Consider the following 23,256-nt stretch of genomic DNA (forward strand, 5'->3'; position numbering starts at 1 on the left):
CCCAGAGAACTTGATTCTTCCAAAACCACGACATTCCCAGTGTGAGAAGCAGAAACGCTCTGGGAACAGCCACAAACTGCTTCCTCGTGGGAAATCTGGCTGCCTTCCTGTGCTTTTCTCACTTATGGAGTGCTAAATGCTGCCAGGTGCCATCGTCCCTAACCCAGCTCTTGTATGGACTTTTACAGTCACTGCATCCCTGCTCAGGCAGCAGCACGGGAATAGCAGCGAGCACGGCTACAGAAGAAACTGGATTATTGATGAAGTTATATGATTATTAATTACATTATTTATGAGTGCAGAGAAAACAGAGCAACAAAGCAAATTCCCAACAACCTGGCTTGCTGTGGGGGCTCCCAACCCCGCTTTGCACCATATCCTTTCAAAAATCCCTCTCCATCAGAAGAGCTTGTTTGTTGTTTTCTAATACAGCTATTCCGGTGCTCCTTCTGAGAGAGGAAGAATATTCCTGGAGAGGCAGGTTTTTTCCAGCCCTGTTAAATTGATTTGCTTTTAAGAATCACTGGGCGGTCGAACCGCTCTGGCTCCGGCTTGTTTGTGCAGAACACTCTGGAGGGGTTTATAGAGATATTAAAATTAAATATGAAGTCATGGAATAAATGGGGCCTCCATTCAGTGTGCCTTGTAAATCCAGTTTAAATGGTTCCCTTTATTAAATATCCTTTCCTCTTAAAAATGGATTAACTGCTCTCGCCGGAGGCTCTGACGGGGAAGCTGTTGGATCCCTATGGCAACGCCGCGCTCCCAGAGACCCCTCGCTCCGTGCCAGCCCCTCGGCTTCATCCCAGTCCAGGTATCCCCTTTTACCACCTCCAATTATTAAGCAGCATCTCCCACTATTAATTGCAACCCTGAGGCCAGCACTGAGTGCTGTGCTGCAACTTCCCACTGCCTCGGTGAGTCCCATCCCATATGGAACACATGGATGGAGGTTGGATGCCTTTCCCAGCACACCTGGCAGTGCTCACCTGGTTCCTCCTCTGTTCCCCTGATTCTTGGGCTTGTTGTTTTCCTTTTCTTCCTGCTTTTGGCCTCAGTCTCTCGCATTGCCCAGTGCCACTCCCAGTGGCCCTGCAGAGCTCTCAACATGTTTTCCACGCTGGCGTTTGGAATTTAAGGAAAATTTACATATAAGGGGGTGATTTAGCTGGATTTTGGGGTTTTGCAGGAAGCTCAAGCAGTACAGTCCTGGCCAGTCCCCATGTGACCCCTCAGCACAGTTCCCTTCCCAAGGGCCACGTAGGAATTACCTTTCTGCCAAGAGCTTTATCACAAAAAAAAGAGCCTCCAGGAATGTCCAGCTTGATGTTTCCACAAAAATGGTTCCCCACACTGCTGCTCCAGGACCCTGAGGTTTTGGGCACAGGAATGCAGCCATGGCAGGAGCAGCAGCTGGAGAAGAACACAAAAAGCTCAACCTCATTTTAATTCAGCTTTGAGTGACACAGGCAGTGCAGGAGCCATTCCAAGAGTGGCTCTGCAAGGCTGCGGCTGCTTTCCCATGGATGGAGCCTGTGCCAATGGAGCTGGGGGCTCCCTGTGCTGCCACTGCAGCATTTGGAGCAGCACAGAGCAGCAAGAGCCAACGCTGGCATGCAGGGATTAATGAGCAGTTATCCATTATCTCCCCTCAAGCCCCCAGCTCGCTGAGCCAAGTGTTTATCCCACGTGGATGGGGTGAGAAGGGCACAGTAAAACAAAAAATTGCCCACACTCAGGTCCCTGGAGCCACCAGGTTAAGGGGATGTGTATCCCTTTTCCCTGTGTGGCACCAACCCTGCCAGGGCTGCTCCTGCCACTAGTGATGGGACAAATCCCACTCCCTGCACAGCTCCTCCATGGGCAGGGACAGAGCTGGGCGGGTGCTGGAGCACTCTGTCATGTTCATGTGACAGTCCCAACTGCTCCTGTCTCTTGGCTCGCTGGGATTTTAGCACAATTACAGCCAATTATAATTAGCAGCATTAAAGCCCCAGTTAAATGCAAGCAGGAGCTCCAGGCTTTCACTCCAGGTGGGAAGACACTTCAGCCAGTCCTGGATGCTGCTCTGGATCTGCTTGGCTGGGACATGTGGGGAGTGAGGTGAGGAAACCCCAAGAAGGCTCCCACAGCAGCATCAGGAGACCAGCTGGCACTTTCCCTGGAAAAAAGAGCTGCTCCAAAGCAGAACAAAGAGCCACACCAGCATCCCTGAATCTGCAGGACACTGCTGTGCTTCTCAAAGAATTGATTCCCAAAGGTCAGGATGCACTTTTCAACAACTCTCACCCTTGTGCCCAAACCTTATCCAAAGCCTCTGGAGGTGCCCATAGCCCAAACAGCTCCTTCCCAGCACCCCAAGTGCCTCCTTCTCCCTGCAATTGCCACAAGGCTCTGTCACCTTCAGACACCACACCTGGAAATGAGGGAAATGGGACACAGCAGGTTGGCTCTGCCAGGTACCTGAACCACTGCTCGTCATCAAAACCTGCCAGGGGATGCCCAGCTGGCCAAAGCCGGGCGGGATTCCAATGGCCACACACCTCACGCTTTCCAGCCGGTGAGCCCACGCCTTCCTGATGCATGGAGGACTCCAAGGACAACCTGTGGCCAAAAGGACTCTGCCTCAGTGGCAGCAGAACAGTCCTGGCAGTGTCAGTCATGACACAAGAGCAGTTTGCTGAATGTCAGATCGAGGAGAGCCGGATATGGCTCTGTGCGCCTCCCTCGGGTAGCAGATTTTAACAGTAAATCCAATTTTGTTTGACATTAATCCCAACTTTTCAGCCTGCCACAGATTATCCTTCTGGTGACAGCTCACCAGGCAGGAGGAGAGGGGATGGAAAAGCTTCTTCTTGGTTGTCTTTCGAAAGGACCTCTCTAAGGGAGCATCGATACCTGGATAAGCACAAGAGCCGGCCATGGGTCACGCACAGGGGGCAGGTTTCTGTTCCATTTCTGGCACCCACATCACTGATGGCTCCCAGGAACCAGGTCACATTAAATCCAACTGGGAAATCTCAAATTGGTTCTTCAGCAGAAATCCTAGGCCATGGGGTTGGGAATATCATGCTCAGTAATCCCACAGCAGCTCACAAATGTACATGTCCCTGGATGAGCTCCCTCCTTCCCTTGGGAGAAAAATTCCCACATGAATTCACTTCATCACTGTGGTTTCCTTTTTCAGGAATTCTCTTGGTTTGATCTGCTTCTCCAGATCTGTGCTTCTGGCAGCTCTCTGAGAGAAGCTGTGCTGACAAGGCTGGGAGCAGGAAGCAAAAGGCAAGGATCCTCTAGCAAAATTCCTAATCCTAGGAAGAAATTTAATCAGGAATTTAAGAACAGGTGTGATGCCAGCAGGGCTGCAGGGGAGCAGGGACTGAGCAGCTCCAGCTCATCCAACAGGACCATCTCAGAATCTCCTGCTCAAGGTGACCTGGAAGTGAAAGATGCTGCAAATTTTCAGAAAGATGCAGCCAGGGTCCAATGGATTATCCAAGGGCTATGGATGCAGTTCTGCCATGCCCAACTAATGTGCATTGAGGCCACAAGCCACATGCGCCCCCTGCTCCCTTCTCTGAAATTAGGAGCTAATTCCATGTCAGACATTACTCTTGCCTTCTGCCCATTTTGTTCCCAGAACTCATCCCCTCCCTCCCCAGGTGTGCAAGAGCCATAGCCCCAGGATGCAGCAGAACATCCCAACATGGAAAACATGAAAGTCAAGGAAGAGCCTGTGGGACAGCTCCAGAGGAGCCATGGCTCAGGACTGTATGGGAGTGGCTGTGTCACCACCCAGGGCCACGGGAGCTGCTCCCCCTGAGGATGAGTGTGCAGGAGCCCCTGCACATGCCTGTGCTTTCAGCCTTGCACCCCCAAGCTCTGTCGCTGGCTGGGAGCACCCCTGAACAGCTCTCGCCTGCATGGGGCTGCAGACACTCCCACCAGGTACTCCCAGTCCCATTACCCTGCTCCTCATTGCTCCTCAAGCAGGCTATTTGACTTCTGTATGCTCTTCTCCCACTTGGAATCCTTCTGGCCCCCTGGGATGTCTGTGTGGATGGCTTGGCTATTGGCCCTTCCTCAGGGTGCACGTGGCACTTGGTGCCATGGGGCTGTGACACTCAGATGGCAGAAGCTGGTGGAGAGAGCGTTCCAAGCAAGACACTTTTCCAAAGGAACAATCCCAAATGCTTCCCTCAGGGCTCCTAAAGCCTATCTAAAACAAGATCTGTCACTACTACCTGCCCTGCTTGGACAGCAGAGACTCAAATACTCCACTGACAGCGGCTGTCAAGAGCAGACTGGAGAAAAATCAGTCAATCCCTGCCTCTCCTGTTGCCACTTGTTTTATTTCCATGGAAAACCCAACAAATCACTCATCCCACAACCATTAGCACCTACATCTGATCCCAAGCACTCCTAACTCCTGCAACCACCAGGTCCAGGCGGGAAGTTCATGCAGGAATGGGAAGAACAGTCCAGCACTGGTTTGTTTTCTAAATCAATACGATTTTTCAAATTTATTTTTTAAGAATTATTTCTAATATATCTTTCTCACAGAAGGAGGGAATAGGGAATGTTCTCATTCCATCTGTAAACAATGAAATACAGATCTGGGAAACCAGGGAAGAGACACAAAAAGTGCATTTTACAAAATTATCAACTAAAATATATTTTACATGTATTACGCTTCAATTTAAATTCTACCGACTGCATTTTTCAGTTTCAAAAAATATTTCCATATCTAATAGATTAAAAAAGCAGGAAATCTTTTCATTAGGGGTAAGACATTTCAGTTCATTTACATGCTGTTTGCACAACAGCATCAGCAACCACGTGAACCTCAATGTTCATGGCCTGAAGCAGATTCAACATGAGAAGAGTTCAGGTTTGTCCTCTCCAGAGCTGGACCGGAGCCCGTTATGGACCCAGGGCAAGGATAACTTCCCTGCTACCTGGAGAGGAGCCAGGACGAGGTGGGAGCAGGGGGAGATGGGGCAGAAGGAGGAATTTCAGTGAGTTACTGTGTTTCCAAGGCTGGGTCTCACACCTGGGCCCAGCTGCAGCAGTGCTCAGGCTCACCTGGCTGGTGGGTCTTGCAGCATTCCGTGTCCAAAGCACTGCCAGGGAGAAATGGCCACAGCAGCTCTCCTGCTTCAGGTTCAGGGACAAAGGAGTCCCCATGAAACCAAACACGTGGATTTAGAGCTTCCCATCACCTCCCACTCACTGTGGGGTGCAGCTGCTGCACTCCCACCACGGCCAGGCAGCTGCCATTCCCTCCGTGTCACGGGCAGGAGCAGCTCCACTTCTCCAGCATTCTCCCTCCCTGCTCAGGGGAAAACCACTTCATATCCTCCCCCAGAAGCATCAGAGACCACGATCTCCAACACCTCCTTGCACCCCTTCATCCGAGTGTCCCCACAGTGCCACCACTTCTCAACCCAACGCAGCCCCACCACGTCATTCCAAGAGACCCCCAGTGCAAAGCGAATTGTTCAGGAGAGATCTGGGCAATCCCTTTGACACCAACAGTATCTTGAGGTATAAGTGAGAGAAGATGCTTCACCTGACAATTCTTGCTTGCACACCTGGGATCCCCCTTCTTGGAGCTGGGTGTTCTCCCTGGGCTATGCAGGTGGGAATAAACAGGAATTTTCCAGCAGGAATCATCCACCAGCTGCAGGGAGATGCCTGCCTGCTGTGGCAGGTGCCAGACCTTGTCATCCCCTCCAGCGATTGCCTCCAGACACGTTCCCCTCTTTGGTATGTAGAGCAAATCTCTGGAGAACTCCTGCATGCCTGAACTATTCCATGTAAGGAACTGGGTGCCATGGGCTTTCTCTCCAGGCCAGGCAGGTGTGTGGCCACTGGAGCAAGGTGACAAGCCCTGTGTCCCCAGGGAGTACAGGGAATGCTGCTTCCACTGACAGGACATTAAAGCAGAATGGACACTTCCACCATGGAACACAAGTTCAGAAGCCCCAAAAGACTGGGAAAACGCAGATCCCTCGTTTCAGTGAGCAGCTCCAGCCAGCAGCCATGTGGGTGGCACGGGGTCAGTTCTGCTGTAAGTTAGTGCAATCTCGGGCTGGGCTCCCAGCCTGGTGCAGTGACTCCCCAGGATGTGACACTGTCCTTTGGTTTGCTTTGGGATTAACTCCAAGTTAGCGTTGAGATAAGCTAAGGTCTGTCTGGGATCTAAGGTCTGTCTGGGATCTGTACAGGTAAGGCAAGAGGCAGGACCTGCGGGCTCACATGGTCCATCCATGCAAACCTTTCCCGATGCTCAGGTCCTTTCAGGAGCCACAAAGCCACTTTGGTGAGCTTGCTTGGACACCGGGATGAGTTTGGAGGGGGAGAGGTTGCTGACGGTTTCAACAGCACTCCCAGGATCAGGAGAGTCACATGGGGAAGGAATTTTAAAAAGCCAAAAACAGGCAAGAAAAGGGTTTGCCACTTCCCCCTCTGGCTTCTTCCCACTGCAGACACATGGGGACAAGCAGGGTCTGTAAACGACATTACAGGAAACAAACTGGGAAGAAAGAGAAAATCCAGGGCCCCCTGAGCCATCAGAGGAAGAGCAACACTCAGAAGAGAAGAGGAAACATGGTTCTCCCCATCAGAGCCCACTTTGTGAGCTCCAAGCTTCCAAGCGACGAGTGCCGGGCCTTGGGAATGGGACATAAAATCCTGTGGGCTCATTCAGGACACCTGGGACAGGACCAGCTCTAACCCTACACTGCGGTGTGACACCTGCCACCTTGCCAGCTCCCTCTGCTCCACCATGGAGCAGGCTCCAAGCCCCAGTCTAGGTGGTGAGGTGAGGGGAGGTAAAAGACAGGGGAGAACAGGGGTCACCTCTTCCCCTGGTGGAGCAACACCTATCCAAGCATGACACAAGGCCACTCTGCACCCAGGCAGCTCTCCAAGCTGCATTTTGAAGCTCTCACCATGGGAATCCTCAGAGTCTGTCCTGTGGAACCAAGGAGACTCTCCTGTGCTCTGCCAAGAGCTGGGCTCGGTTCAGGGCCTGAAAACCCCCGACTGTCCCAGACTCCACAAACACTGCACTGACACATCCCTCCTGCACGTTGGCGCCGTTCCCCCAGCCATGGCTCTGCACTGCTTCCTGGCTTTTATCCCCTGCAAACCCTCCCAATAGATGCAGCTCTACATACATATATAGATATAGATTTACTTATGCAAATCCCTATATCTATATACATATATTTATTTTTTTTACGTATATATTTTCATTTATGCTTTTAATGAAGTGCTGTGCTTTCAGCTGCTGCCTCCCCCTCCAGGGGCTCCGCTCCTCGCACGCTCCCAGTCCCAGGGCGGAGCGCTGGGCGCTCCCACCTGCAGCAGCATGAGGTGGGTGACAGTGCACAGGTGTCCCAGGCCATGGTGGGCGCTCCGGTGCCGCCCGCTCCGAGCCAAGGCTGCGCTACTGCGGATTCTTCAGGATGCGCCCGTGCCTGAAGTCGTAGACGTGACGACAGAGGAAAACCAGCTCGGGGTCCGTGTCCTCGGGCACCTTGCGGTGCAGAGGGGTGGAATACTCCTCCGAGGGAGGAACCATGATGGTTTTCCTGCCCGGGATCCCTTCGACTCGACGCTTTGCCAAGGCACAAAATCTGCAGGGCAATCACATCGAAAGAGTTATCAGAGGATCCTGGAATGCTTTGGGTTGGAAGGGACATAAAGGCTCATCCAGTCCCACCCCTGTCAAGGGCAGGAACCTTTCACTAGGTTCCACCTTCCACTAGTCCAGGTTGCTCCAAGCCCCATCCAACCTGGTTTTGGACCCTGCCAGTGATGGAGCAGCCAGAGCTTCTCTGAGCCAGGGCCTCATCACCCTCATAGCCAAGAATTTTTTCCTAATATCCCATCTATCCCTGCCCTTTGGCAGTGTGAAGCCATTCCCCCTTGTCCTGGCACTTCAGGCCCTTGTAAACAGTCTTTCTCCATTTTTCCTGTAGGCTCCCTTGAGGTACTTGAAGGGGAAATTAGGTCACTCCAAAGCCTTCACTTTTTCAGGATGAACAATCCCTATTCTCTCAGCCTTTCCTCATAGGAGAGGTGCTCCATCCCTCTGATCAACCTGATGGCCTCCTCTGGACTCGCTCCAACAGGTCCATGTCCTTTCTGTGCTGGGGACCATGAACTCATTCCCTCTCCTGCTGCCTGTGTCCTGCTGGGAGCCACAACTGCAGCTGCTGGGGGATAAGGGGAAGGGAAGGAATGTGGACAAAGCTTTGTTCAAAGAGAACTCCTGCAGGAAGCAACACAAGTTTGTATTTCCATACTGGTGGATATCGTACAGCACCAAAGATGATAGCAATTAAAAAAAAAAGTTTTAAAACCTTGTTTTTACTACTTTGGCTTCATTTTTGCTAATTAGTCCCTAATAAATGCTTATGAACCAATGTTTAGGAAAACAAAGAATTCAGGATGCCTCCAGGGAACATCTCTCAAAGATGACCTGACCCAGAAGAGCATGAAAGAACTCCTGCCAGTAGCTGTTCCAGAAGACTGGGGTGTTAGAATGGAAAGGAACTGCTTTGATCCAAAGCTTGGGGATGGGGGATTTTGTTTGGTTGGCCTTGTTTGGTTTGTTATTCTTGGGGTTATGTTGGGGTTTTTTTGTTTGTTTGGGGTTTTTAAGTGTTCTCAAAAGAAAGATCAAAATTCAACTTGTAAAGAGTTTGTACACCAGTTTGTTTTGAGAAATTCCAAGAGCAGAGCCCTGGGCAAGGAGCAGGCTGAGGAGGAGGCCTCAGGCATCTCCTCCATGGCAGGGCTGCACAGACCACAAGATGTACCCAGCAGAACTGAGATTTAAAGCACTGGTTTGCATTATGGGTTTGTGCCAATTCAATCCCTATTTTCCTTCAGCCCTGTGTACCCATCACAGGATGGCAGGCTGGAATATGGATGCTGGGAAATTCTTACTGACAAAGCTGCAATTCAATCAGCAAGAGCTCAACTATAATAGCCCAAGTCACTGCTCCAAGGGCGGCTGCTGCTGAAATCCCAGGATCTGGTGTCCAGCACAAACATTGGCACTTGTATCAGCAGGTTTTTGGTCTGGCACCTGTGTCCAACAAGGAATGGACATATAGGATCACTTCCTAACTCAGTTTTTAGCTCCAAGTTACATGTTTTCCTGTACACCTGTTCCTGTCTTCCTTGAAACCACATGCAGTGGTCATACAAGCATCGATATTTGGGAGTCCCTTGAAAGGAACACAAAGAGGCTGGGGAAGGGTCTGGAGCACCAGGAGTAGCTGAGGAAGCTGGGGGGCCTCAGCCTGGAGAAAAGGAGGCTCAGGGGGGACCTCTGGCTCTCCACAAGCCCCTGACAGGAAGGTGCAGCCAGAGCCTGTCAGGCTCTGCTCCCAGGGAAGAAAGGACAGGTTGAGAGGAAGCAGCCTCAAGTTGCACCAGGGGAGATTTAGGTTGGATACTGGGAAAATTCCTTCAGGGAAAGGCTGGCCAGGCCTTGGAACAGACCGTGGTGGAGTCCCCATCCCTGGAGGGATTTAAAAGCTATGTGGATGTGGGACTTGGGGGCACAGGTCAGTGGTGGCCTTGGCAGCTCCAGGGGAACAGCTGGACTTGATGATCTTGAGGGTCTTTTCCAACCCAAAAGATTCCATGATCCTACGCAATCCAGACACGTAATGGATCTGGAGCAGGAGAAGCCCCCTGCCTGCAGCAGAGCAAGTGTCACTACCCCAGCTCCAGCCACACCACAGCCCGCAGGCTGGGACAGCTGGGCTGGCTGGAATGGGCAGGATGAGAGAGGCTGGAGGCAGGGGGAGGTTTGGGAAGTGCAGCAGGTTCAGAGCTCCACCTACCTGCAGTACTCTGCGAAGGTCAGCACGTAGCACTTCTCCTCGATGCAGGCGACGCTGTTCTCGTCCTGGTGCCGCGACGCAAAGATCTCATTCTGTGAGAGGAGGGGAGGGGACAGACATGTCGGTCACCCAGCTGGCCCGGAGCCCCGGGAGGCACGGCCAGCTCCACACCCTCACCCACCCAGAGAGGGAATGGGGAGCTCTGCACCTTCACCCATCACCTTAACGTGGAGTCACCAAAGCATGCCCATGGTGAATACTCTTCAGAGCCAGTGTCCCACATAACCCAGGTACCTGCCATGTGCTCTGGGCACCACATTTTATCCAGCAACAGTGAGCAAAGGATTCTCCCACCATCTCACCCTGTCCAGCACATTTTATGAGACTAAGTGCTCCAATACTCCATGAATTTCCAATGTCACAAAGCTCTTCAGCAGCAAGGCCATGGCTGGCTGCACCCCTCGGTCTCCCCTTTCCTTCTGGATTCTCTAATCCATCTTTATATCTTAAAAACTTAAAGAAACCCTTCTTATCCAACCACTTCCTCCTCCCAATTCAATTAAAAAGGCTGGTTCAGTGAGAGAAGTAGCAACAGCCTTTTTCAGAATCATGGAATAGAATCCTGCTATGGTTTGGGTTGGTAGGGACCTTAAGGATTATCTCATTCCACCGCCTGCCATGGGCAGGGACACCTTCCACTAGACCAGGTTGCTTCAAGCCCCATCCAACTTGGCCTGGAACGCATCCAGGGAGGATCAGCCACAACCTCTACTGGCAAGCTCCTCTTCAAATTTTCCCAGAGTAATTTAGGGAATTTGGCTCTGCAGCAGGCAGGATTGGTTATACACAGGGTAACCCGGACAGAGCCACTGAGAAGAATTTCAGGTATGGTTAGATCAGCAGAGATGATCTCTGGGAACATGGATGCCCTGCACAAGTCTGGAAATATTCCCTGCAGGCTCCATTTCTGCTTTGCTGGAAGGGAAAACTCACAAAAGGGTGAACATCTGGGGACAGGGTTGATCAGGGACACTGGGAATGCCACACCTGCCTTCTGCACCTTGGGGTTCTGGTTTACTCCTCGAGTCAAAACTACCTGAGTCACCCTGGCAAGCCTGGCCCAGCCCTCAGACCAAGCTCTCTCTTGTTTGAAGAATTGTGTAATTTAAATGGGTTTGCAAAAACCTGGCTTAATTCCTCCTGGCATTCTACCTGGACTGAAATGCAACTGGATACACTCACCTTTCATTTATAAAGTGCCACATTTTGGTTTAGAAACTCACCTGTGCCCTGCAAACAAGGCAGCTACAATTCCCTGGCTGCTCTCAAACCCTCCATCCCTTTTTATTTAAAAAAGTAATGGAAATTAAGCAAGTTTTTAAAATTGGGTTGAACACAGCAGTGAATTCTTCATTCCCAGTTAAAACCAGCTTGTTCTGTCACCCAACACAAGCCCATGCAAAGCAGAGCAAGGCGTGAAGTCACAGTGATTCACACGTTTTTTTCTTTAAAAAGCAACTCCATTATCCTGGTACAGCATCCTCAAGCCAGACTTTAGTTCTCAGCATAAATCTATGCAGGGCAAGGATGATGCATCCACGTTTCTGTACAAAACTAACACGTTTTTGGAGTTTAAGAAGCAGATTAAGGGATTTATTAAAAGGCAGCACATGACACAGGCACTTCAGTTTCCTGCAAAATGGCAGCAGGAGCTTTTGCATCAGGCTCTGCAGTCCTGTAGGAATTAGAATGTGCTTTTGGAAAGGTGTCTGATCTTGATTCAGTATAAACTTTTTCTTCCTTATTTTTAAGGCAACAGTCAAAATTACTTTTTACCTAATATATGGAATTTTCTCAGATTAAAGGGAGAAACATCAACATCAGCAGTTTCTGGCAGAGCCTCCATGTAAGAAACTCAGCAGCTTTTTTGAGAGCCCAGATTTTCTCCACAGGACAATAAATCTGGGGGAAAAGCCCAACTACAGGACACCACCACTCCACACATCTGGCAACAGTAGCATCACAGCCAAGAGCGCTCTGCTGTACTCAGCTGGAGGCCACCCAGGAACGCAGGGAGATGTTGGGGCAGTGCTCCCCTCCTGCTGCAGGAGCACAGAGAGCCCGGGATGCCCTGCCCCATGGGGACTCACCTGGTGCATGCTGGGGTTGCGGCCTCCCTGAGTGTGCTCTGGTCTGTAATACCACAGGAGGCTCATCATCAGCTCCCCTGCAACAGCACAGAGGAAAACAAGTCAAGCCTCAGCTTCTCCGAGTGTTTTCCTACTCATTCCCAGCTTCCTCCTGCTGCTCCATCCCCTTCATTCCCACAGTGCTCACGGAGAGGCAGCTGTGGCTGATAAATATTTCATGCTGAACTAGGTGTCCCTTTGTTACAGCAAGAAGCTGCATGGAGTCGGTCATGTTGCTTTTCCACTACACCTTCGCCTCCTTCTACTCAGGTTACAACATCCCAAGGAAGTCAGGCACAAAAAACTCCCCAAAGATTCAAGAATCAAATGTTTTCACCTGCAAAAAAAAATCGATTCAGCACACAAGCTGGAAAAGATACTTGTCCAAACTTGCAGCATTGATTCCCAGGTTCAGAGCGAATTGCTGCTGCACTGACACAACCACACTGAGCCTCACCACGCCTCAATTTATGTCTTTTACGCAGAATTTTTGGGGTTTCTTTTCCCCCCTTTAAAGCACAACCTCTACTTTAAAGCATTTGGCTCAGCATCCTTGGCTCAGGGATTGCCAGTCAGACACCAGATCTCACCATAAGGCCCCACAAATCCCATCCCCAGCTCTACTGGGGTCCATCAGAGCTGCTGCAGAAGTGCCCTGTTCCCAACAGCTCCCAGACCAGATGTTGGATTGGAGCAAACAGCAGCTCCCCCGATGTTTGAGCAATGAAATAATATGGGAAAAGGCTGCTAAGACGGGCACTTGGCAAATATTCCGTGCTTCCATATCCAGGAAGATTTCCATTTATCAGCCCCAGACGAGTGATTAAGGAGCATTTCAGTTCCTGGAACAATCCAAATGCAAGCCATGGCGCTCATCTCATCTCCATCGCCCTGGTACCCGAACCAGCCTGCAGCTCTCCCTGGATCCATTCCTTCCCTGCTTCCAGCTCTCTGTCAAGCACACACACACACACACTGTCCTGGCACAGTACCTGTCTTGGGGTCCTCCCAGAGTGCAGAGATCTTGGCGACGTAGGGCATGGATTTCTTGCGGGGCCCGGATTTGAGGAGCACGGTGTCCCGCACCCGGATGATCTCCCCGTCCCTCTCCACAGCCTGGTAGCTCTTGCGCACGGCCGGCTCGGGCTCGTTCTGCACACACAGGAACCAAAACAACCCAGTCAACGGGCAAAGAGTGACTTCACGGTTCTCTTCCATAGTGCTGGCAGTGAGAGGCAGCTCACCAGGGGGACAGCACATCTCACAAAAGCCCTAATTGCTGAAATTAATACTCTGATTTCAAATGAAAACACGCTCACTCCTTCCATTCTGCACACAAAACCACAATCTTCAGGAAAATCACCTTTCCACCTGCCTACCTGTCTGCTTTTTCTTCCCATTCAAAGGCACTGAAAATTGTGTTTTGGATGCTTTTTCTCTGATACAAACATGGTAAAAACCCAATAAGATATGAAATATTTGACAAAAGCAGGGCAGGGAGTGGCAGGGAGGCCGTGGCACAAAGCCTTCCTTAGCAGGACTGCCAATGATTCCTTTGTACCCTCTGACAGTACGAAATAATCACTTTTGGGACTATGAACCAGGCGGTTTTAGTTTGCTTATGCTCTGAGTTTCATTTCAGAATGCCTGAGCAGGATGGTTTAACCTCCTGCCAGATCTCCCAGGCAGGATTGGAAGCATCTTAAGGAGATTAATGCCTCACTGCTCCTTTGGGGTGTGACAGCCTGAGGGGTGGATGCACAAGGCCAGTCCCTGGCCTTGACAGGCTTCATTCTGGCACAGTCCTTGGCACCTGGACACAGCCCCAAAGGCTAAAGCTCCAAAACCTGCCCTGGCTGCTGCTCCCGGCAGCCCGAGGTTGTGCCACCACACCAAGCAGCAGCACAGATCCTGCCTCAACCATGGCCCTCCTTCCTCCTGACATCTACTGCACATCAGTGCCTTGTCCCACCTTCCCAGACACCACGTGGGGCCCATTTCAAGCTCTTATGCTTTAATAAGATGAAGGATATTGCCTTCTCTCACAATTGAAGCAGACTTGACTGGACCTAATTGAATTCTCTGGCAGGAAATCTCCCATCTTACAGGAACCAGTCTCTGCCCCTGAATGCAACAAATGGGAAAGTACAGACAGGAAATCCCTGGAGAAGCAACTGGCCACACCATCATGCAAGTTACAAGAAAGGGGATTTCGAGTGCTAGAAAAATTCCACCTGGGAGCCACTAGACTATCTCAGTCCTCTGTGTGCTGGGAGATTCTTGTGGGGCTACAGACACCCTAAGTGAGAGCCACCTTATGAGAGCTGCCTCTAGATGTGCTCCTTATAATTGAGGCTACAACAACCCTCAGCTTCTCAGACAGGTTTGCCCTACCCAAGAGAAAGCAGCTGGAGGATGATCCCAGTAGGATGGACTCCCACGTGCCTCGGGTGCCACCCTTGTACATGCCGGAGCTGGGAGGATCCGTCACCTTTGAGCTGAGGCCAGCACAGGAGCAGCAGGTTCTCCTCCCCTCCCAAACCACACCGTGCAAGGTAACAGCAGGACACGCAGGGAACAGAGCCAGCAGTGCCTCTGCTCCCATCAGAATTCCACCGGGAGGTTCTAGACAGCACCTAGTGACCACCTCCAGCTGGAAGAGGGCCCCACAACTCCCAAGCCTTCACACCTGGAGGCTCACAGGCAGCTGTCCCCGCCCAGCCCCAGCACTCAGACACCTACCACGACGTAGACAGCCTTCTCGCAGGCCGTGCCCACGGGGATCCAGCCGTTGGTGGCTCTGCGCCGGCCGATCCGCTGCTGCTTGGGGTGGGAGTGGCCGCCCGCCGCTTTGCTGTTGGAGGCGTGCAGGCAGCCTGGAGTATTCCGCAGCCCCGACTTGGAGCCGCTGGGGGGCTTGGAGCTCTGAGGACATTCTCGGGCCATGGTCTGAGGGTCAGAGTTGGGGGTCTGCAGGTGAGGAACGGGCTCTGCAGCTGGCGGCACGCTGGGCACGGGACATCCTGAGAGCGGGTGGGCAGGCGACGCGGGGTGTCCTGCCACCGGGATTGTGAGGTTCAGCTGGTCCAGAGACTTGCAGCCTTCTAAGGGAAGGGAAGAAATGAGTCACGGATCTCATCTGGAACATAAAGCAACTACACAGCTGGGACTGTCCCACACCGTCGCCGCTTTTGCCCGAAATCCCCTTTACTGCATTATAGCTGTAAAGACTCTCCAGGCTGTAATTTCATTTTGCACTGTCACTGGATTGTAAAAGCAAAGCCATTTCCGAGCTTGCGTGTTCCAGTGCTCCGCAGATGACACTGCACCACAACAAACCCATCTGAATCCCAAGTAATGCCAGCCAGGAATACACACAAGGCTGGCCAGTGTCCAAAGCAGTTCCAGCCTGTCAATATGTATAAAAGAAATAAAAGGCTTATCGAAACAATGAGAAGGATTAAATCACGCTGCCAAAAGCAGCCAGCCTCTTTCAAAAAGCCAAATTCTACTAATCAGGGAAAATTGAGAAGATTCTCCAAATTAAGTCCAGAAAGATGAAACAAGGTGGAACACAACCACAAGATGCTGCATCCTCAGCAAAACTGTGTCCCTGCAGCAGACACAGGAACCTCAGCAGGTTGGAATTTGGCTGACGCTGCTTCTCAGAGCATCCCAGAAATACATTGTTCCACTCAGGAGTCACAAACAAGTCTCAACCCAGGCCAAGGGAAGAACCAGTTGTAATTATGCCCTATCAGCGGGAAAAGAGCTCCCGGACCAACACATCATGCACCCCTGTTCCCTAACGGGAGACTGTGCTTTTTGGGGTGACTAAAGCACAGCTCCAGTCAGGCTCCAGGAGATGCCTCAGACCAGAGCTTACAAATCTGAAGAGAGAATTCCACCCAAAGCCACACAGCTCCAGCCAAAGAACTGCTGGGACTCCTGCCTCCCCACCTTACCCTCCCTAAGGGCTTCAGCCAAGCCACTCTGGAGCTGTGAGTGCAAGGGATGCCACAGATCATCCTCATCAATCAATCAAATCAAATCAACCCCATGTAGCAAATGCCACAAGAACCCCAGGCACTGGCAGGCACAAGACACATGGAGCAAGGAATCACCTCTCAGGTATTTTGCTTACAAAAGCAGCTTTTAAGCTTGAGCTAGAGCAAGATAAAGCTTCACAAAAATCTTTATTGAATGTCAGAGCCCTGGTGCAGAACTGCTCTTGCTGGCACCCCTGGGACTCCTTCCTTGGTCACACACACTTCCAGCCTCTCCAACGGCACTAGCACTGAAGCAGCTCTCACAGCCTGTCCCAGCTCCTTTCCACCACTCTGCTTCCACACTGCCCAACCACTGCCCAAGATCACAGCCCAGTCCCTGGATTTGTACCACACAGACACTGATAGTCCCCTACAAACACCTGGAAGACACCAAATCAGACAGATGTAACACACAGCATTTAGCATGTCAGGCTGGATCCCTGTCTGATGGGAGCCTGCTGCTTGCAGCCAAAGTGCTCCTTCAGTTCACTCTAGGGAAGGAAAATATTTCAGAGGTGCATAATTATATAGAAATCAATCCCTAAGGCACCATCAATATTCTCTGAGACCTCCTTATATTCTTCAATCCACAAACCAAAATCTCAATGATTCTGGTGTTATAGGTTTTTAAATCCAAGTTGCTCCCAGCAAGGAAATCACAGCAAGGGAGATCTCAGTAGCGGGGTGACACACTAGCAAATACCCACTCCTGGAACTGCTGCTGCCCTTGCCAGCACCAGGAGAAATCACAGAATCCACAGGGAGGGCTGAGCTCTGGAAAATACTCTGTCTGCACTGCCTGCATCCTTCTGGCTGCACAAAATCAGAGGCACTAGCATGCAAAAGCTGAGGAACAAAGTAGACTGGTATGACCTCGGGGCGCTACACAGAAACTGTCAGGCAAGAACACACTGCTGAGCTGGTTGTCTTGTGAGCATTCCCCTTTCAAGAGCTCTGAAGGCACCAGCAAGCCCTGTCTGGCTGCTGCTGTAGGAAGCAGCACCATGACAGCGGGGATATTTCGAGAAAACAGAAATTACACTTCAACCAAACACTCCTGAGCTTCAGCAGCTTCCTACAACGGGAGATGACAAAGCCTCGCTTGAACCAAAACTCCATCCACCTACCTGAAAATCTGTTCTCAGTGGGTAAGTCATGCCAGCTCTTGGCTGGAACACGTGGTTAGTGGAAAGATCCCACGCTGGCACTCCCAGCAGCTGGAAAGCAGCCTCCTCTACAGACCAACTGTTTGCAGCACTGTCCAGCCTGGCGTTACATACAGCACTGGTGTCTGATAACCCCCACACAGTACTCCACTTTTAAATATTTAAAAAGGTATTTTTCAATGGCAGAGGCAAAGCTCCAAGAGAAAACAGGAAGTCTGAAAAGCAGGCGGGGACAGAGGAGACCCAGGCAGGTAAAGATATTTCCATACCCCCTCACCCCTCCTCATTCCAGTGCTTCATTGTCAGACAGAGAGCGAAGATGGGCTCAAGAATTCCCAAACTAACAGTGTGCCTGGCACTTAGACCACCACAGTGAAACTCCCTATGCAGCCCTGCCAGCTCTGATCAATCCATGGAATCCAAAAAGCCTGCAGCCCGGAGCTGGCATTACTAGAGTCTAACAGCAGAGGCAATGACTGTTTCTCCACAGGCTCTGTGAGGATGCCTCAGCCCCCAGAGTGAGGCTTTGGGATGGGAGTAACTCATCCTGGTGTGCTCCCGACCCTGGGCTCAGCGTGGCACAGCGGGATGGCGTGCAGGAACTGAACCCTGCTCGTTTTACACAGATCAAAGCTCAGCCTCAGCTCCAGCGTGACAAACCGTGAGTCAACTTCTCGCTGCCAAAATCCTTTCACCGATTCTCTGCTTTCCACACCAACAAGACCTTTCAGTGGGAAAACCCCCCCGGGCAAACAAACGGGGGAAGGGGAGGTGGAAGGCGGATCCCTTCCAAGCCGCAGCTCGGCTGTGGAGCTGAGAACTGCTCGCAGAGGGAACCAGCCTCCAGGCAAGCAGGCACCGCGCCGAGCCACCCTCTTCTCCCAGGAACGCCGGCCGGGATTTGCGTGCACTTTGCGCCTTACCTGCTGCAAAAGGCATTTTGTAGGGGTAGCTGTTCCGTCCCGCATGCACGCTGCCGATCCTGCCCTCCGGCACATGCACCACGCCGCAGACGCTGTAGCTGCTCACGGCTGCTCCCTCCCCGCAGCAGTACGGAGAGCTGCACCAGTGCAGGGGCTGGAAATGAGCACCTGATGGCAAGGAACCGGAAGATACCAGGAGCCCCTCGCAGGTCGCAGCCTGCGACAGCTCGTCCTTGGGATAAATGGAGCAGGGGGAATAGCCACTGTATCCGCTTTGGCCGTAATAAACATAAAACCCGTTCAACGGAGTCAGATCTGAGGATTCATAGAGACATCCACAATCCGCGTGATTCCCGGGCACAGGCAAGGGAGGGAACTGCTGCACGGGAAAGGAAGGCTGATGAAATTCCTGTTTGGGGGTTGGGGATTTCTCTCCAGGTCTTCCATACTCCGGCTTCATGGAAGCTTGTCCTCCCATGAGCAAAGGCAGTCTGTGATAGAAGCCCTCCGTGCTGGCGTAGGAGCCAGACAGCGACTCGTAGGGGACGGGCTCTGTTGTCCCATAGAGCCTGGAAGAGTCCCGCTGCTCCCCTTTCCCAAACGTGCCCAGGGTCTGGCCTTGCCAGCCATGCTGCCCATCCATTTTTAAGCTAGCCACTTCCTTCTTGGATTTGACACAGTTCTTCCGTCCGGCTTTGGCCCATTTGAGTGTAGATTTCGAACAGTGGTTCTCGGACTTGCCCTCCCCGTCCGATTTACTCCTCTGTTTCAGGGGTTGGTCTTTCTCGTGGGTCAGCTTCAGGAAGGCCACGGCATTCAGGCTGGCCAGTCTCTTTGGGGTGGGATGGTAGGAGATGGCACCATCCTCCCTCTTTGCCCCATCATCAAAGACCTCATCCAGCGAATGCTCACAGCTATTGCATTTCTGACTGGGCTCATGCCGGTTCTTTCCTTTCCCTGTTTTCACAGCCGGTTTTTCCAGGGCAGGCCAGTTGTCACCGGCTTTGCACTGCAAGCCCTTGAGGGTACAGTCCCCAGCAGCCTTCCCAGAGTCCCTGCGGAAGCGCCTGCCGGATAACAAGCCATCGTCCCGTTCGAACAGGAGGTTGTTCACCGCCTCGGCGTTCAGCGAGGCCAGCCGGCGCTTCCTGGGCTCCGAGGGAGCAGGATCAAAGTCCTGCTCCGGCCCGGGATAAGTTACTGTGCACTTCTCCCCGGATGAGTCACTCTTGCCCGCTCCCACAGGCTGAACTTGTTCTGAGAACAAAGCAGATCCTAAACCCTCAACCCAGCTGGCAAGGTGCTTTTTTTTACAGCTCGGGGTCTGTTTGGACAGAGAGCCAGCCACATCCTCCAGCCTGGTGAGAAGGACCTTGCAGGTCTTTTTGCTCACCGAGGGGAGCAGCCGCCTCCGCAGCGGGTACGTCTTTTGCACTTCGCGCAAACTCTTGCTTTTGTTATTCCCTACAAACCCACTGGGACACTTTGGAGCCTTCGAGGCATCTCCATCCCGCTGCTCTGCGTTGGCCCTGTCCATCCTCCTGCTGCCTGTTGGCGACGAGGCCTGGCCAGCAGAACCAGCTGGATGTTTCAGAAGGAAAAGTTGTTTTTTCCGGGCATGCGTCATAGGATCAATGTCCAATCCTGGGAACGAACGGGAGAAAACATCTATTAATATCGCTGAGAGGGTCCCATCTCCTCACAAAGCACCAACTGCCAATTAGGAAATATTTGGGGAAGCTTGTTTCTATACAGCAGAGTCTATTTGGGTGATGGCCAGTTAAGCCAATTAAGAGACAGGATGCAATTAGATGTGGTTTAATATTAAGCCATGGAACACGACAGTAATTAAAAGCAAGGTGGTGATGGCAAATGCCACAGCAGCTGGGGAAAGCTGGGTCCGTACAGAGAGCTGTCCACCCAGCTCACTCTTCCACCGATGCTGTTCCTAACATCTTACAAATTCCCATCAAATCTCCAAAATCTGAAGGCTGGTCCAGGGCACAGAGCAGAAATAACCCCCGGCCTGTGACTGCCTGCATGTTGATACAGGCAGGCTGTTCCAGTTTCATTTTCTGAGACAATTAGGCAAAAGAAAAACAAAAAGTCCACCTACTCAGGTGAAAAGAAAACTTGGGCTATTAAGCAGAGACCTGCCAACATTAATAAATTAAATACATGCAAATCTCTGTGCAGGTTGGAACCTGGCTGCCCACTGCTCTTGTCATTCCCTGTAGTTGTGTTTTATAAAAGCTGTGGGCATTGAACACCAAATCACAATGGGCAGAGGGGCCCCAAAGATACATTCATGGCAGGAAAAAGAAGCCTGGGCTTCCTGAGTTATCCAGCACCCAATTTTTAATTAAGAAATTCTGCAGTCTACAGCTTGGAGGTCCAAGGCTGAGACAGGATATGGCTGGGTGATACCAACCTACAGACATTAAAAATGTCAGTGTAAATGAGTGATAGTGGAATAGATTTAATGAAGTCTGTCTCTGAGCACCAGAAACAGCAGCAAAGGACAATTACTTTCATTCAATGGTATTTACAAAATGGTCAAATTCCATTTATTGGCAGTAAAGATCTGATCTTTTTATCAGCATCCACCTAGGATGGGTTTGCTCTTCCCTGCAATCAGGATTCAGGCTGTAACTCCCCTCAATTGACACTGGTCTGCCACTTTTGAGGCTTTTAATTAAAGCTCCTACTGCTTTGGCAGTGATTAGAACAAAGCTCCCGAATTACAAGAACTGTTCATTTGATATGGTTTAATCAAGCTGATAATTAGATTATCTATTTGAAATAAGCCCAATGTGTTTTAATTGCCTTACTTATATATGCATTAACTAAGGGAAATTCAGGAATTGAAACCCGCTGGGGTTTGCATGGTGCTTTTTTAGATGACATCCTCTTGGCAACGTGTTTTTGGGGTGACTGAGTTCCTTCACCCCCTTAAACAGGGTATATCCCATGGCTGGTGCCCCAGGAGGAGAGCTTGGTGGGGAACAAACACTTATATATGTCTACATTTTTCTTATTAGAAAATCAGGCTCTGGGAATTAGGAGGATCAAGTCAGATAGAATTTCCTCCAGAATTGAATTATTCTTGCACAAAAGGCTAAACTGACCACATGCAACCTCTCGAGTTTAGAAGAGGAGTACAATTTTTAAAAATAGATCAGGCAGAGCAGGATTTGGCAGAGGCTGAACAGGTATCCTGCAGAATGTGCCCTGGGGAGGACAACTCTTCCCAGGCTATATGGACCAGTGATTTCCTTGCAACTTTCATCCTATTTCCTACTGTCCCTACTGAGAGACTGAGCCTCTGGTAAAAATCCCAAAACAAAAAACCATGGTTTGCCTTAAACCCAGTATCAGACACCTTGTTCTTCTCAGGTTTCCAAAGGCAGGAGCCTGACCCAGACTAGTACCACATGTCCTGGGGAATTCGTGCTCTCATGAGTTGGAGTAACTGCTAAAAACTGGGTGCTGTAGCTGTGACTGTTCATGCCATAGATGCTCTAAAGTTAGGAAAAGGCTGGGAGAGACTGAGGGAAGGGGGTGTAAGAGAACTGGGATTGTTCAGCCTGGAGAAGCTTTGAGGTGACTTAACTGTCCATTCCAGTAGCTGAAGGGGCCTACAGGAAAGCTGGAGAGGGGCTTTGAACAAGGGCCTGGAGTGACAGGACAAGGGGGAATGGCTCCACCCTGACAGAGGGCTGGGTTAGATGGCATATTAGGAATAAACTCCCTGTGAGGGTGGTCAGACCCTGACACAGGCTGCCCAAAGAAGCTGTGCCTGCCCCATCCCTGGCAGGGTCCAAGGCTAAGTTAGATGGGGCTTGGAGTAACCTGGGATAGTGGAAGGTCTCCCTGCCCATGGCAGGGGGTGGAACTGTTTGAGCTTTAAGGTCCCTTCCAACCCAATCCATTGCAGGATTCTATGATTCAGTGCCAGCACCTATGGAACAAAACCTATCCTCAGTATGGACTACTCAGAGGTTTTTCCACACCTCCACAATCACCTGCACTGCATGGATTGCTTTGTGAGGGGGATGCCCCTGCTCCCAGCTCACCTGGGATCCAGCAATCCCTCCTCTTCCCTCAGCACAACACAGAGACAGAGCTTTTGAACACAGCTCAAACTCAGCCCTCTGACAGGCAAATGCATCATTCCTCAAAATTAGAGTCCTGCCGAGCTTCCTTCCAGCGACTATTGTGCTCCTGCCAGCTGGGAAGGGAGAGTGGCAGAGCTCTTCATCCTCTCTCCACCTTTGTATTGCTTCACAAAGCACAGAAAAACTGCCTGTGCCCAGAAGTCTCCAAGAAAGTGCAAGACAATGTGAAGAACTGAAAGATACTTAAATCAGAACCACCCATTTATTGCTCGTGGCTGAGGAACTGGATTAATGGTGAGAAGACATTGAGGCATTGGAAATTAAAATTTCAAGCAGCTCAGTCTATCCAGCTGCATGCAGAGTCCACCAAGCACTTTAAAGCTAGTTGGAATTGCTGCCTCCTTATCATACAAATCACAGAATGGTTTGGATTGGAAGGGACCTTAAAGCTCATCCCATTCCAACTCCCTGCCGTGGGCAGGGACACCTTCCACTGGCCCAAGTTGCTCCAAACCCCACCCAACCTGGCCTTGAACATTTTCAGGAATGGGACAGCCACAGCTTCTCTGGGCAACTCCTTCCTCAAACCAGACTGGTTCTGAAAAACCATCTTTCCAGCTGCTGAACCCAAACCAGATCAGAATAAAGAAAAATGAAAACCACTTCTAGTTTAGTGCTAGAATAAATCCATTACCCAAACAGCAAACTCAGGAGAGAGTTGATGCCTCATTAGCAGGAAAAGAAGCAAGTGGGATAACAGCTGCATGTTCTGTAATCATGCAGCTGCAGCATCTGTCTCTCTCTCTCCAGCACTTGATTGCAAGTGAAATTAGAAGAAACTAGTCTGGGACTACCCCTTCAAGCCCCATTTCCTCTCCAGAGCTTCACTACAGAGATGCGCGCGTTCCAAGAGACGATGCCAAAAGCACAGAAATTAAA

At 51.0% G+C, this 23,256-nt stretch overlaps 1 protein-coding gene across 2 annotated transcripts in view; it reads right to left on the minus strand.

Moving 5' to 3' along the window:
* Window positions 1-4,491: 4,491 nt before the first annotated feature.
* Window positions 4,492-23,256, minus strand: part of BAHD1 (bromo adjacent homology domain containing 1) — a 35,424-nt gene continuing 16,659 nt past the window's right edge. Inside the window, exons 2-7 of one of the 2 annotated variants that reach the window (XM_071428065.1) lie at window positions 18,200-19,843; window positions 14,804-15,165; window positions 13,054-13,213; window positions 12,023-12,099; window positions 9,873-9,964; window positions 4,492-7,646 (exon numbers count right to left, since the gene is read on the minus strand). In XM_071428065.1, coding sequence (XP_071284166.1) covers window positions 7,457-7,646; window positions 9,873-9,964; window positions 12,023-12,099; window positions 13,054-13,213; window positions 14,804-15,165; window positions 18,200-19,826 — 2,508 coding nt within the window. In that variant the 5' untranslated portion in view covers window positions 19,827-19,843 and the 3' untranslated portion in view covers window positions 4,492-7,456. The remainder of the gene's footprint in view (window positions 7,647-9,872; window positions 9,965-12,022; window positions 12,100-13,053; window positions 13,214-14,803; window positions 15,166-18,199; window positions 19,844-23,256) is intronic. The other variant, XM_071428063.1, reaches the window with a different exon arrangement.

Source organism: Agelaius tricolor, unplaced genomic scaffold, assembly GCF_023055355.1.
Source record: "Agelaius tricolor isolate 1412-34295 unplaced genomic scaffold, bAgeTri1.0.p SCAF_5, whole genome shotgun sequence".
Lineage (NCBI taxonomy): Eukaryota > Metazoa > Chordata > Aves > Passeriformes > Icteridae > Agelaius > Agelaius tricolor.